The 13,921-nt window shown below is 44.6% G+C and overlaps 8 protein-coding genes across 8 annotated transcripts; 5 read left to right on the top strand and 3 right to left on the bottom strand.

Moving 5' to 3' along the window:
• Positions 1-144: 144 nt before the first annotated feature.
• Positions 145-2,947, top strand: V2V93DRAFT_374316 (ATP dependent DNA ligase domain-containing protein). Its single transcript, XM_066911208.1, has 4 exons — positions 145-778; positions 832-1,791; positions 1,861-2,039; positions 2,095-2,947. The coding sequence occupies exons 1-4, from the start codon at positions 178-180 to the stop codon at positions 2,896-2,898; spliced, it is 2,544 nt and encodes an 847-aa protein (XP_066764067.1). The 5' UTR covers positions 145-177; the 3' UTR covers positions 2,899-2,947.
• Positions 2,935-4,084, bottom strand: V2V93DRAFT_73279 (Rad1/Rec1/Rad17). Its single transcript, XM_066912777.1, has 3 exons — positions 3,901-4,084; positions 3,531-3,846; positions 2,935-3,475 (listed from the first exon to the last, which is right to left on the bottom strand). Exons 1-3 carry the CDS (start codon positions 4,064-4,066, stop codon positions 2,971-2,973), a joined length of 987 nt encoding a protein of 328 aa, XP_066764066.1. The 5' UTR covers positions 4,067-4,084; the 3' UTR covers positions 2,935-2,970.
• A 120-nt stretch (positions 4,085-4,204) lies between these two features.
• On the top strand, positions 4,205-5,978 carry V2V93DRAFT_374311 (histidine phosphatase superfamily). The gene is made up of 2 exons (XM_066911207.1): positions 4,205-4,453; positions 4,521-5,978. The coding sequence occupies exons 1-2, from the start codon at positions 4,336-4,338 to the stop codon at positions 5,897-5,899; spliced, it is 1,497 nt and encodes a 498-aa protein (XP_066764065.1). The 5' UTR covers positions 4,205-4,335; the 3' UTR covers positions 5,900-5,978.
• V2V93DRAFT_374309 (Cut8 six-helix bundle-domain-containing protein) lies at positions 5,952-7,344 on the bottom strand. Its single transcript, XM_066911206.1, has 2 exons — positions 7,102-7,344; positions 5,952-6,916 (listed from the first exon to the last, which is right to left on the bottom strand). Exons 1-2 carry the CDS (start codon positions 7,205-7,207, stop codon positions 6,141-6,143), a joined length of 882 nt encoding a protein of 293 aa, XP_066764064.1. The 5' UTR covers positions 7,208-7,344; the 3' UTR covers positions 5,952-6,140.
• A 1,350-nt stretch (positions 7,345-8,694) lies between these two features.
• V2V93DRAFT_327610 (AP complex, mu/sigma subunit) lies at positions 8,695-9,283 on the top strand (the record flags this gene model as incomplete). The annotated part of the gene is made up of 3 exons (XM_066907564.1): positions 8,695-8,857; positions 8,915-9,045; positions 9,104-9,283. 3 exons carry the CDS (start codon positions 8,695-8,697, stop codon positions 9,281-9,283), a joined length of 474 nt encoding a protein of 157 aa, XP_066764063.1.
• A 388-nt stretch (positions 9,284-9,671) lies between these two features.
• Positions 9,672-11,333, top strand: V2V93DRAFT_72591 (uncharacterized protein). Its single transcript, XM_066912774.1, has 2 exons — positions 9,672-9,938; positions 9,991-11,333. The coding sequence occupies exon 2, from the start codon at positions 10,049-10,051 to the stop codon at positions 11,270-11,272; it is 1,224 nt and encodes a 407-aa protein (XP_066764062.1). The 5' UTR covers positions 9,672-9,938; positions 9,991-10,048; the 3' UTR covers positions 11,273-11,333.
• Positions 11,329-12,451, bottom strand: V2V93DRAFT_374302 (ubiquitin-related domain-containing protein). Its single transcript, XM_066911205.1, has 2 exons — positions 12,423-12,451; positions 11,329-12,360 (listed from the first exon to the last, which is right to left on the bottom strand). Exons 1-2 carry the CDS (start codon positions 12,438-12,440, stop codon positions 11,395-11,397), a joined length of 984 nt encoding a protein of 327 aa, XP_066764061.1. The 5' UTR covers positions 12,441-12,451; the 3' UTR covers positions 11,329-11,394.
• A 189-nt stretch (positions 12,452-12,640) lies between these two features.
• Positions 12,641-13,914, top strand: V2V93DRAFT_374299 (vesicle-associated membrane protein-associated protein-like protein C16G5.05c). Its single transcript, XM_066911204.1, has 5 exons — positions 12,641-12,758; positions 12,837-12,930; positions 12,990-13,048; positions 13,102-13,217; positions 13,280-13,914. The coding sequence occupies exons 1-5, from the start codon at positions 12,725-12,727 to the stop codon at positions 13,700-13,702; spliced, it is 726 nt and encodes a 241-aa protein (XP_066764060.1). The 5' UTR covers positions 12,641-12,724; the 3' UTR covers positions 13,703-13,914.
• The last annotated feature ends 7 nt before the right edge of the window (positions 13,915-13,921 follow it).

The raw sequence follows: 13,921 nt of genomic DNA, 5'->3' as shown, positions 1-13,921 counted from the left end.
TCAATAAATGCCATATCATTCTATCGCGTCTCTTCTTCTCAATTATACTACTCGTTCTTCGAGCATGTGCAGCTCTTCTATCCTGCGTCGGCTTTGACGCGTAGTCACGTGTATTCAAAAACATCAGTGTGCGCGTTAAGTCGCGTGAACATCCTCTTAGAATAACTGTCTATCAATATGGCGCTCAGCTTCTCTTCCGTGTGTATTCTGCTGGACAATGTTGACAAACCGTTGGGTCGGTCTCTCCCTGCTCGAGCTAGGCGTTGCAAAATTAACATGCTCGCTCATGCTTGGTGCCAGCAACATCGGGATGCACTCCTCGCTGATAACTCTACTTTACTCTGTGCTCTCTCGTGTTTTTTTCCAGAACTGCGCTCAGATCGCAAGTTCTCTCTTTCGCAAAAAAAAATAGTGGGCATGTTTTGTGCAGCGGCCGAAATCAAAGGTACTTCCCGCGCTAAACGCATCCGTGAGCGAGTCGACGGCGGTGAAGAGTTTGCTGCCGTGTTCAGCGACGTTCTAGCTGCCACTATCCCGCCTCGGCGGCATACTAACGCCAGCATTACCGTCTCTCAAGTAGATGAGTTCTTTGCTGAATTGGCTAGTTCGTGCAGATATTCGGCTCCGGATGTATATCGACATAAGAACACTTTTGCTACTTCTCCCGATGAAGTGTTGATACAAATGCTAAGGTCTATCATAGGCCTCTTGCAGCCTGGTGAAATCAAATGGTTCATCCGAATGTTATGCAAGGACATGCAGCCTGTAGTTCTTTCTGGTACGTACCAAATATGGCTCTCTTGTCAATTTGTCACTCTGACTTATGTACAGTCGATGGTTTCTTGAGTGCGGTTCACTTTGCTCTGCCTCTACTATATTCGTTCTACAATACTCTTCCAGAAGCTACCTTGCGTCTTTTCTCTCCTCCATTCAATATTTTAATCCGAGTACCTAGTCCATTATTGTCTAAACTTGACTACTACAAACGCACGCTTATAACCTCGTTGACCCCCATACTCGGCACACCAGTTCGTATCCCTGAATGCATCAAAGGCCGCTCGTTATCAGCTCCTTCTCGTCTTTTTGCAGGTGCTAGTACTCTCGTTAGTGTAGATACAAAGTATGATGGAGAGCGCATGCAAATCCATGTGAATCTAAAACCGCAGCCATGTATAACCATTTTCTCAAAATCGGGACGAAACTCGACTTGTGATCGAGCTGGTGTACATGATAGCTTGTTGGCGGCTTTAAATTTACGCAGCAAAAGTCCAGCGTTTTCTAGCTCGGTTATATTAGAAGCAGAGCTAGTAGTATATGATTTCAAGCAGCACAAGATAGCTCCTTTCCATCGTCTTAGCGATCACGTTCCTCGTGGCGGAATCTTTATTGGTGCAGCGCAAGACAAGCAGGCAATACTGCATGAACAACTTGTGCCTGTATTCTTTGATGTATTAGCTATTGACGGTCGCAGTCTTCTTAAGGAGCCATACACCATCCGAAGGCAACAGCTCGTAGCTCTTGTTCAAGAGATTGAGGGCGTGAGTATGATTGCCAAACATACCATCGTACAGGCTTCGCAGGTTGGCGACGTGTTTGATGAAGTCGTCGCAGCGGGTTGCGAAGGTGTTGTCGTGAAGCCTTGCAATGGAACGTATCTTGGTGCATGTATGCTGGAGCCATTTCACCGGTGGATAAAGCTGAAGAAGGACTACCTTGCTGGTCAAGGTGACACTGCTGAGTTCTGTGTACTTGGGGCGGGTATCGATATCCAGCGTGCAGTTGCTCAAAAATGTAAGTATGATGTTTCATAAATGTGCAGCTTTCTTTGCGCTAAAAAAACCATGAATTTTGTTCTATTAGTGTCTCCTGGGGTATATAATACCTACTTTATTGGCTGTTTGGTCAATAAAGAGCAAGTTTGCAGATTTAAAGCCAGACCACAGTTTGAGGTTCTATTCACTGTCAAGTATTTACAGTGTGCTGCCGATCAAGATCGCATGCAGCAATTGATTCGTATATATGGCAGTCATTTTACAAACGTATAAGATCAGTTTTTTTTGCTTTATGTCAAATAAGTGCTAAATTTATATGCAGTGCACAACAAACCATTATGATATGCACTTACAGACATATCTCACCCCGCGACAACCGGCAATCATCTTCTCAACCCCATTAATCTGTGAACTGCTTTCAGCAGGATTCGATAAGCCGGATGGCAACTCATTTTATGTTCCTCGTTGGCCACGTGTGGTCAAGATACGTGAGCGCGACAGTGTATGGACTCATTGTCTAGGATTTGACGAGTTGCAGCAGATGGCGAGTTCGTGTGAATCACAGAGCCTTCAGACTCACCGAGAGATAGAAAATAGTAAATGCGGGGATACTAAAGAAGGTGGGATAGTGGAGCATATAACTAAACGAGCAAAAACGCTCACAAGTCTCGAATTGACGACTTTATTATCTGCTCCAACGCCTAGACCGCCTTCTCCGTGCAAGCAATTTCGCGGCATACTTCGTCGTAGCAGTGTCATTGCTTCACGCTCACTATTGCAGCACACAAAAGTTCTTGAAGCATACTGCTCTGTGGTCGGCTCTACCACCGTTGATACCAGTGACGACAGTTCGGATTTTGTCGAATTGTCATCAGTGAAGAGTATATCGACTATTCTACTGATTGATCCTCGTCGCGCACGTACTACCCACGCAGAAATAAATGAAGCAAGAATGTATTTCGAAGCCAAACACGACCTTGTCAAAAAATCTTCTCATATGGTCATTAGCGAAATATCTGATCAGAATTATGTATTGCTTGTTGTTGAGTGGCGTATGCTCTTGAGTGCGGATCGCGATATTGATAGATGGACTGTTTGTTGTGATATTTTTGAGAAGCGAGTATAAGAAATTTTTCTTGCCGAAAGATAAATAATAGCATGCATTTCACTTAAGCTATAATACCATAAGACTAGCATGTCAAGCAACGTTCTCTTCAATTGGCAGAAATCTGAAATCAATAAATCCCTTTCGTCCATCACCGATATCGCACATTGCCTGCACGCTCATAATTCCATCCTGATCGATGCGCAAACTAATCATACTAGCCAGTTTAACCGCCTCGCGTACTCTTTGAAACATGGAGTACGAGTAACTGTATTGTACACTATCAGTTTCATCCGCAATAACGAGTGTTTCAATAGCACTGCTGTCTTTCCGTTCGGCACGCGTTGCTTTCCATGAGAAGCTACCCAGATCACCAACACATGTTAATTCAATTTCTGGCGGTGATTTGCGTGCCGAAACGTGAAATCTTGGTTCAGATCCAGGAGTATCTAGTTCTCTGAATGCGTCTATCAATGGACCGGGTTTCATTATTGCATTGAGGTGAAGGGCGTCGGTGGAGAGGATTATATCTGCAATTTCGTCACGTTCGGTCGCTGTCGTGAATTCGCATGTCGTTGTTGATGCTCCTTCATCGAGCCTACTTTGATGTTATCAAATGCGATTGTTAGTAAAATAAATGTGAAAGGACGTACATGAGGAGAAAAGGATCGTTTTCTCTGTTGTAGCGTAACTTGCAGACACTCGACAAACTAACAAACTGCTGCCTCTCCTCAAAGCTCTCGGCAACAGCAGACGTATTTCTAGTCCCGCCAAACCTCTGTTTCGAAGTAACTAAATCAGAAACCTCACTACCGAATATCTGGAAACATTCGATAAGCGCTTCGAGTTGGATTGAGAACGTTATGAGATCGTCTGCTGCAGAAGAAAGAGTAGATTGCGTCGGCTGGGTGTGCTGTGGCGGATTGAATACGTACGACGAGAAAAATGATTTATCCAAAAAAGCATGTGCTACAACAATATCAGAGATGCAAAACCAACCGCAATACACTTCACCAAACTCACCCTGACAAGCTCGAGAACTCTCCGCAGATACTGTGATGCCCTCAGCGGCAAGCGACACTGTAGCTCTGGGTGATACTCTACCTAAAGAATTTAGCATTCGGTAGATGAATGCAACACATGTCGATACCGCGTCGAGAATTGGAGGCTCGGGTTCAGATACTACCATTTGTAGCTCGTATAAGATATTCTGTCCAGAGACGCGGCCAACGCGACGCGTTCAGAAGAAAGGCACGTGATATGATAATTACTTATGTAAGCGAGGTTTAAATATATATGCGGCGGATGAGAGCAAGTAGTCGAGGCACGGACATTGACCGACACTTGTCACTATTCTATTTCGGCCTCTTCTTTTTTGTTGCTGTATGATACTTTTTATATACGCACATATACATATATATACATATACTCTATTTCAAATTGATAGTGTCATAAAAAATGGCTCATCATATGCAAGTCTCACGCGAGTTCCTGCCGCTTCCTTCTCCTGACGAAATCAAAAAGCTCTACCCCCCAAACCTCGAGCTGCTCCAAGTCCAGATCCTGTTCAGACACGGTACTGTTTGTACTCATTTTTCTTATATAAGTCACATTGCAATTGATCTAATTATATGACGGCCTAGGGGAGCGAACACCGGTTCGTGCTCGATTTCAAACATGGGGATTGAAGCCGTTCTGGCCATTCTGCAAAATCGCAGAACGCTTCACACAGACTATCGTTACGTATCCAAACGATGCGGCTTCTCCATTCGAATACGTCCGCAGACTTGAGTCGGTAGCAAAGGAATTACCCAACAATGTGCCAATTCCAGCGTCTGGTTTCGCACCTGGAGAACACGATGGTCTTTGTATGCTCGGCGAGCTCACTGATCTCGGCCGATTCACTGGTTTCAAGCTCGGCGAGAAGTTGCGCAGTTTATATGTTGATCAGTTGAATTTCTTACCGCCTATGTTTACAGATCACTCGGATTTCTATTTGAGGTCGTCTCACGTCGCTAGATCAAACGAAACCTTGCTCTCACTTTTTCAGGCGCTTTATCCGCCTAATTTCCGCGCAGCAGGTCTCAAGCCGGTAATATATACACGATTGTTCCCGCAGGAGAACGCGTACCCGAATGACGAGAACTGCAAGCGACTGTCTGAGCTTGGATTCATGTTTTCCGAGATTGTTGCTCAGAAATGGAATCCTGTTCTCTCGGGCTATCCAAGTCAGATGCTCAATGACGTACTTCCTAATGGTGTCGCTATTGACGGATCACCTCGCGCGTCGGGTATTTTCGACACAGTTTCTGCATGCGTTGCTCATGACATTGCATTACCTGAAGGATTTAATGATCAGAAAGTGATGGACACTCTCAAGGAATCTGTCATTGACGAATGGTATCTTGGTGTCAAATCCTCTAAAGAATACCGCAAGCTTGCAGTCGGCGCCCTCGCTGGCGATTTTCTGCACCGGCTCAGACTCGCCGTCACCAAAGATGAGCAACGTCACGGATCTCCTACAACGATAAAGGGATTGCTGAAAGGAAAATCCACACCAAAAGAAGAGGCGGTTAAATTTGCTCTATATGGATCGCATGACACAACTATTGCCTCTCTTCTTTGTGCTCTGGACGCTTACGACGACTCATGGCCTCCCTTCACATCTGATCTCACGTTTGAACTCTTTGCTGACGCACAAAAAGGTCCCTCGAATATTGCTACCTCCGCTTCTTCTTCATCTGCTACTTCCAAACGTGACTACTACGTTCGTCTAACTTACAACGATAAAATAGTTCACCTACCAGCCTGCTCAACTCCTGGCACGAATTTAAGCGGTGATAAATCATTCTGCACACTTGCCGCGTTTGAAGCCGCACTTTCTCAATTCATCCCGCAGAATTGGGAACTCGCCTGTCGCTCGAATCTGGGGAAATCGATTCTCGATGCGCCAAAGATGGCTGAGGCATTTAAAAAGACTCCAAAGGCCGAAGGAGTTGTTATGCAGAAGCAACAGGCGTAAAAGTGTAAATATATTTACGAGTAACTGCCGTAACTTGCTTTTAATAAATTAATTAACATAAAAAAGTATATTTGACAAGTCATACTACTACATCACAAACAAATCAAAACTGAAACCTTCATACTTGAACAAACTCCTTAATGTAAATACTTAGCCCAAGCATTTATATATGTAAATAAAAAAACCCGATTTCTCAAAAAATTATGCGTGACAAAGACAACGAGGTCTAAATCTCTACAAATCATCTAAAAAACGACACTCTGGGGTTACCGCCCAAGCCTTCCTCAACAGTCTGCGCCGCTCGTACAAGTCGTCCTCCAGCAGCCTCATTATGCTTCGCAATCTTATCACGCCAGCCTCCGTACTCAAGCACAATACCGTTCGCACGCTTCAACGCCTCGCGCACGACCAAGGCCCATGCCCGCGAAAGCTCGTCGTAAGCTGTGTGTTTGAGCATGTTATTGCCCTCCGTATTCCATTCTGGCAATTTGTGCACAAGTGCTGTAACTCCATCAAGAAACTGCAAGCAGTTGCCAACCTGCTGCTCGCGCGGAGGCAGAAAATGCGGCGTGTAGTCGCTCACAGCGTCGAGGAACTCGCTAACCTGAGGGCGTACTCTCAAGTAAGCATAATCACCCGCCGTATCACACTTGTACGGAAACGCAGCTGAAATGCGATCAGAATATCGGGTCAAAATCTCAAGGCTGCTATGTACAGTCGGCGCCGGCGCCATATTGCTAATTTCGTCGGCAAGATACCGATGTTTATCAGCCAGCTGACAGATAATGGCTTTAAGAGCACGAGGGTCGAGTGTTTCAAGTTGTCGGGAAAGAGGAAGAGGTCGGCCAATAATTTCTGTGCGCGCTCGCTTGGCAAGTGAAGCATACGGTCTGTTGTGAGTGTGCGTTGGGGATACGGTGTATTCATGCGTCGGCGCTGTGAAAGTGAGCGAGGTGGCCTCTGGTGAGCTCACCATCTCGTCGTCCGAGTCGTCATCATGAGTTTTTCTCTTTTGACCTAAAAATAAGAAGAGAAGTTAGTCTTGTGTTTTCAAATTTTGAAAAAGCAATATCGTTGATTGTAAGTGACGAAAATACCAATCACAGACCCACATCAGTCTCGACGATCAAGCGTCTCAACCCCACAGCAGGCCCTCAATCAATAAGTAAAATAACAATAAAATAACAAGCATAACGACATACCAGCTCTGGAAAGATATTGCCCGGGATTTTCGGGTTGATTATCACGCAGTTGCGGCGAGAACGGGAAGCCGACGTGCGGTCCAGCCAGTGGCAAGACAGCACTCATATTTCTCTAAAAGCAGGCAAAAAAAAATCGCCAGAAAACAGCAAATAAAGAAAATTTAGATATACAACACAAATAAAAGAAAAAAGAGAGAATATAGATTAGCGATAGTCTGTATAAACACTTGCAGTATAAAAGAGACTAACAGCAGAGAGCAAAGAGGCCGGCCGCAGCTTGGATAGTCGCCAAAAAGTCAAAATCAAGTTTAAGCCCCTGCCCGGCGGCTGCGGTTGCCCTGGCAACTAAAAAGTCTTGCTCTATCTAGAATTAAGTAAATAGTAATCTACTAGGTCCTACTTCATAAATGGACGTGGAGTAGATCTTGAAACTCATCTTATAATAGGTACTGAAAAACTTCTGTTTTTTGGTTATGTTTTTAGATAGTAATTTACATCTACCGCTCTGGTTTAATGAATATACCATCGAGCTAGCTGCTCAATACCACGCATTCTTGTCTTTGAATACTAAGAGAGCTTAGATTACTTGATAACAGGATATGGCGGCAATTTGTTAATACACACCCAAGTCATTTTCTACTCATTCTGAATTAAAAAATTACAGTAGGCTTGATCGCACGCCGAAACCTTGCCGATCAGAAAATCGGGCTCTATTTCAATGGCTGGAGTTTGTTTATATGAATAGTCGACAGGTCGTGACTGTCATAGCCTAGTCTGCTGCTATTTATTTAGTGCTTTATATAAAAAATAAAGTAGCAAAATTCACAATTGCTCTGGGCATACTCTTCGCAGTGCTCTGTTGAAATAGAGTCCTTGACAACGCAATATCTATCACGGATGAGACGGACGAACCAGTCCTCAAGCACTACGCGGCACGCTGACTGGACCGCACATGGTAGTTGCGCCATTTCTCAGTCGTGATTTTTTACCATATTGGCAATTGGAGTGATTGTAGCCATCGCGGTGGTATTGCCTATGAGTACGATCCACGCAGACAAGGCCGAAATGGCTGACAGCGAGGCTATCCCCACCGGAAAGCTGCAAAATCCCTCGCTCTGATATATACCGTCGAGATTTAATATTCTTAACAGGGGCAAGAGTGGGATAAGTCATGCTTGACAAGGGCTTCAGATAAGAAGTCGTTGGCTTGGACTAGCTTCACCAATTTACATTGTGCAATCTCTAATCTTGACCGTGCACAACCTTCGAACAGCAAAGTGCAGACTCTGGCTTGTGGTTAGCACTCGTGCTCTGCTTTTTTTGCAGCCGTCAAAAGCCAACATTAAACCAAATTGTGCAAACAATACTCGGATAGTGAAGTACTTCTTGGAGCAGTAGATATATAGTATTTAAGTCTCCGCTATCTGGGAAGCAGTAGCGCAGAGTCAGCTTTTAAATATTATGTAATAAATGCTATCGTATTGCGTAAACGTTAATTAAGGGTTTTGTACTGGACTACCGCGTCTCTGCAGTAGCTTGTCCAATACAGGCGAATATATACAGCATCACCTTACACGATTGATCATCAGCAGTATGGCGGTGCAGTATATAATCTTACTTTCACGGCAGGGAAAGGTTCGGCTAGCCAAATGGTTTCTCACTTTATCTCTAAAAGAAAAGAGTAAGATTGTCAAGGACGTGTCAACACTTGTCCTTGGACGACGGACAAAGATGTGCAGTTTCCTCGAGTATAAAGGTAATCTTGTTATTCATTATTTTATATATCGCAGTTACTGATGAAGCTTTTTAATAGATAGCAAAGTTGTTTATAGACGATATGCTTCGTTGTTTTTCATTGCTGGAATCGAATCTACTGATAACGAGCTGATTACTCTTGAGATTGTGCACCGCTACGTCGAACAAATGGACAGATACTACGGAAATGTATGATCACTCCCTTATTTACTAAAAAGATGTTGTTGTTAATATATTTCAAATCTAGGTCTGTGAATTGGATATCATTTTCAATTTCCAAAAGGCATATTACATCCTCGATGAACTCTTAATTGCCGGTGAACTTCAAGAGTCATCGAAACGCGACGTGTTGCGTCGGATTTCACAACAAGATGCATTAGAAGAAGCTGAGGGTGATGAAGAGAAGTTTAGCAGGTTAGGAATCTGATTGCTTTTTTGATAAATAGAAAATCTGTATACTCTGCTGCTTCTGGTATTACGGAATGCATATTTTCTTGCTTTGCTTCAGAGCAGCAGGCTTTGAAGACACTTAAGTCATGTACTAAAAATACAAGTGCTATCTGAGTACAAATAAAGATGCAATTGCTCTGCAAACGACCAAGATACTTACACAAATATTTTCTGCAGATTAATGCCATACATTGGCCAATTTCCCGGCATGTCGAGTGACGGCGCGACTAGTATCAACGGAGGTTCGTCATCGGGAAGCATGTCGAACGGTGGATCTGGTAGTTTTGCTTCTGCTAGAGGACGGTCGGGCGCGAGCCGGATTGGTGGAAGCGGTTCGAGGGATTCCTATTATTAGGTCGATTTAGGTTCTTATGAGTGGTTTTTTTTGAGAATTTTTAGTGTTTTGAATGGACGATAATGGTCACATGAGTTTGCGCATATTTGGAACCTTTTCAATTAGACTGTATATTCGTAGTCTTTACTGTATTTAATATAAGGTATAACAACGATAAAAGCGATTGTACCTATTTCGGGTGTTGTTGAATACGCCGCACACGGTTGCGCATCGTGATTTCTCCCCAGCTATAAAGAATCCGTGGCTTGATTATCTTCAGCAAAATAAACAAAGCAAGGTGCTGTTTCAAGAAGTTACTCAATAATTGTGGTCTGTTAACTCCTTTTTAGCTCTTTATTAAGAGCTCTCCATTTCATCCTCCTTTCCCTCGCTGCATACAATTACGTGATGCCCGACTCTGCACCTCCCACACCTTCGGCAGTCGACACCGTCCGTGCATCGCTGGAATCGCGGTACTCTTCAGCAACAAGTCTGCCGACACTTTCTGCAATGACGTCCGCGAATGGTGAAGAGAACTCTATGATGGCTACACTGCGCTCGTTGTACCTTAACCCGCACACTGCCCTCGCTCACACAGTCCAGCGCGAAGACGGGACAGTTACTTATGCGCCTGGGTCACGGCCGTATCCTCCGGTGCGTCTTTTGAATCCGATAGAGAAGAAACGGGTGCTTGTTACTGGCGGAGCGGGCTTTGTGGGCTCGCATCTTGTCGACCGACTGATGCTGATGGGGCATAATGTGATCTGCATCGATAATTTCTTTACCGGATCAAAAAGTAATGTTGCGCATTGGATTGGACATCCTAATTTTGAGTTAATTAGGCATGATGTGGTTGATCCAATTCTCGTCGAAGTGGACCAAATTTATCATCTTGCGTGCCCGGCCAGTCCTGTGCATTATCAATCAAATCCCGTCAAGACGCTCAAGACAGGCTTTTTCGGTACATACAACATGCTCGGTCTCGCCAAACGCGTCAAGGCTCGATTTTTACTTTCGTCAACGTCAGAAATCTACGGGGACCCGGAAGAGCATCCGCAAAAGGAATCGTATTGGGGCCACGTCAACTGTATTGGTCCAAGAGCTTGCTACGACGAAGGCAAGCGTGTAGCCGAGACACTGGCGTATTCTTACCAGCGGCAAGAGGGAGTTGATATTCGGGTTGCAAGAATTTTCAATACGTTCGGACCACGTATGAATTGGAATGACGGCCGCGTTGTGTCGAATTTTATCTTACAAGCGTTGAAAAGTGAGAATTTGTCGGTTTATGGAGATGGGCAGTCAACTAGATCTTTCCAATACGTGCATGATCTCGTAGATGGTCTTCTCAAACTTATGAATTCAGACTGTGATGAGCCAGTTAATATTGGCACGCAAGAAGAGTTTACTATTGACGAGTTTGCACAAATGGTTATTGATCTTGTCAAGAAAGAAAATGGCATCTGTGAATCTAAAGTTGTGTATATGGACGCACTACAAGATGATCCGCAAAAGCGGAAACCTGATACTACAAAAGCAAAAGAATGGTTAGACTGGGAACCGCAATGGAAAGTCATTGACGGACTGCGTGAGACGGTGAAATACTTCAAGACTCAGCTCGAAGATGAGCTGTAGCTTCGCATATTCTCTTCATCCTTTCTTTCGAAGCAGACCCTGATCGGTTTTACTACCTTTTACTCAATATATTGATATCAATTTTATGTCAACTAATGAAATACTCTTGCAAATTGAAGCGGCTACGCGTGCTTGAGCATGACAGCGGTGTTTATCAGTCCTGCCTCTTTCAAAGTCATACCCATATCCTCTGCGCCGAATTTCTTAGTCGGGAATGTAGTCACAAATACTGTGCTATCAGGAGAGATATCAGATACATTCTGCACGGCATGGGCGACCTCAAACAATGTAGTTTCAACGGGAAATGTCTTGACAACAGGTGCCTGTCCATCGATACGGATCTGTAATCGCGATTCGGTATATTCTTTCTTTTGTCTGGGAGCAGTACTTGCCGCCGCAGCTACTGGAGCCGCAGCTACACGAGGAGAAGCAGCTCCAGCAGTTGAAACGCCAGCCCGTGCCGCTTTCTCGCGCTCTATTTTCTCTTGCCGCGCTTTCTTGTCGGCTGCGATCAAGTCCTTAATTCGTTGCTTTGCTAGCACATCTTCGCGCTGCTCACGCTTACGCGCCTCGGCTTCTTTCTGAACTTGCAACTTCTTTTGCTTTTCGATTAAAGCCGCGGATTCCTTGTCAGCCTTTTTGCGCAATGCTTCGTTGTTCTTGTTCTCCAAGGCATCAATCTTTGCCTGCGTAGCTTTGCGCTCTGCAGCACGCAGTCGTAGATCTTCCAGTTTCGCCGCTTTTTGCTCAGGTGTAAGTTCGGGGATTTTCTCAACTGATTCAGCGAAATTGGTATGGTTGGTTTTAGTAGCATGATACTCAGCCGTGGCCGGCGTTCTGAATCTCTTTCCGCAATCCTGACAGACCAACGATCCGGCAGCATCAGACATGTCCCCTTTCTCAATAGGTTCCCCGTCAGGACCGACAGTAACTTCGGTTTCCGCTTCCTCGGTTGGATCGCCTGTAGCCTGGACTGCTGCATCGATTGGGTGCTGGTCCAGCCATTCAATGCAGGATTCCAGAGTTGCTGGAGAAGTGTTGCGGAGCGCTGCTTCGATACGCGAGACGGGAAAACCCATCTCGACAAGCTGGTTTCGGCGTTAGTATAATGAACATAGTCTCATGGCTTTGTTTAACAAAGAGCGCGCACCTGCTTTCGGACATCCATGATAGGCGTTGATCTGGAGCTGGGTCGCGAATCGAGGCAGATAGAAGGTGATGTGCGCGCCGCATGTAATCTATGACATAATCATGCTTATATAGGAGTTATACCAAAGCCGTGTTAAATGTGATTTGGACGACGATGACGAAATTGGGTTGGTGCCGTGTGCTTGGGCTTCTCTCAGGCTCTGGTTGAATTGTGCTTGTTTTCACTCTCGGTCTCTCTCGTTTTTACTAGATTTACATTTATTTCGTCTTTAAAATAACCTATCCGGTAAATCGCAATAAACAATGGAAGTCTCACCTTCGACACTCGAATTTTCCGGTGAGTCTGATTTTATATATCCTGCTATGTGATGATCTGCGGCAGGTTATCGACGTTAGATTACTGACCTCATTGCAGGCCCGTTCACGCAGTCCATCACCCGACTGCTCACTCTCCATAACAAAACTTCCGAGCCATTGGCGTATAAGGTCAAGACTACTGCGCCGAAATTGTACGTGTGTTGCTTGTCGTAATTGATCGAGGTGGCAGCTAACGGGGGCGGTCGAATAGATACTGTGTGCGTCCTAATGCATCCCGTGTGAATCCCGGCGAGACGATAAAAGTACAAAGTAGGTGTCTATTCTATTGCGGAGACTATTCCTTTTATTGACTGGTTGGATAGTCATCTTGCAAGGTCTCAAGTCTGAGCCTGCGCCGGATTTTAAATGCAAGGACAAATTCCTTGTTCAGAGCGTGCCTATCCCTGCTGAATCCGAAGTTGTTAGCATTCATGATCTTGTAAGTTTTATCTGTTTTTTCGAATTTGGCATTTGAAGCTTCCGTCTAATAATTTTGAACAGTGGTCATCGGTAGAGAAAACCTCGAAGGATAAAATATCAGACGCAAAAATCCGCGTGGTATACAAAACAGTAGGAACTTCTGCCACGGAGCCCACTTCGCCAGCTACCCCCGTGCCCGTTGCAGCCGGTACTGCTGGTGCAGCTGCATTTACTACTCCTTCGACAGCTAATGGTAGAGCAGATGACGCGCAGTCAACAACTGCTGTGGTTGATGAGAAAATCGCCAATTTAGAATCTGAATTGAAGAAAGCTGCCGCACCTGCTGAGAAGAGTGTGCCAGAGCCTACGGGAGCCGCTGCTTCAACTTCTGCGTCCTCTACTGGAGCTGTGACTGGAACGCGGACGGGTGGTCAGGGAGTTCCGATTCCTGTTGCGTTGTTGCTTTGCTTAATTGCGTTCCTACTTGCCTGGTTGTTCTTTTAGTTTGCATACGCTCTTCTTTTTTTTTTCTTTTGTCTTCGTTTTTGTATCTTTGAAGTTTTGTTAGTTGAGGATAGTGTGAGTATTATTGTCTTGAATCTTGAGTTCAAGATTTAATAAAGTTACGAGAGAGAGAGAGCGACTTTTTTGTATTTGTAAATGAAAGTATTTTAGCTTGATTTTTTATTATAATGAAAGGAAACGTTTATTAGTTATTCCCCC

Source organism: Kockiozyma suomiensis (genome assembly GCF_038497685.1).
Source record: "Kockiozyma suomiensis strain NRRL Y-17356 unplaced genomic scaffold V2V93scaffold_13, whole genome shotgun sequence".
Taxonomy (NCBI): domain Eukaryota; kingdom Fungi; phylum Ascomycota; class Lipomycetes; order Lipomycetales; family Lipomycetaceae; genus Kockiozyma; species Kockiozyma suomiensis.
The sequence above is the reverse complement of the archived record's forward strand: the minus strand, read 5'-3'. Positions and strand labels throughout refer to the sequence as shown.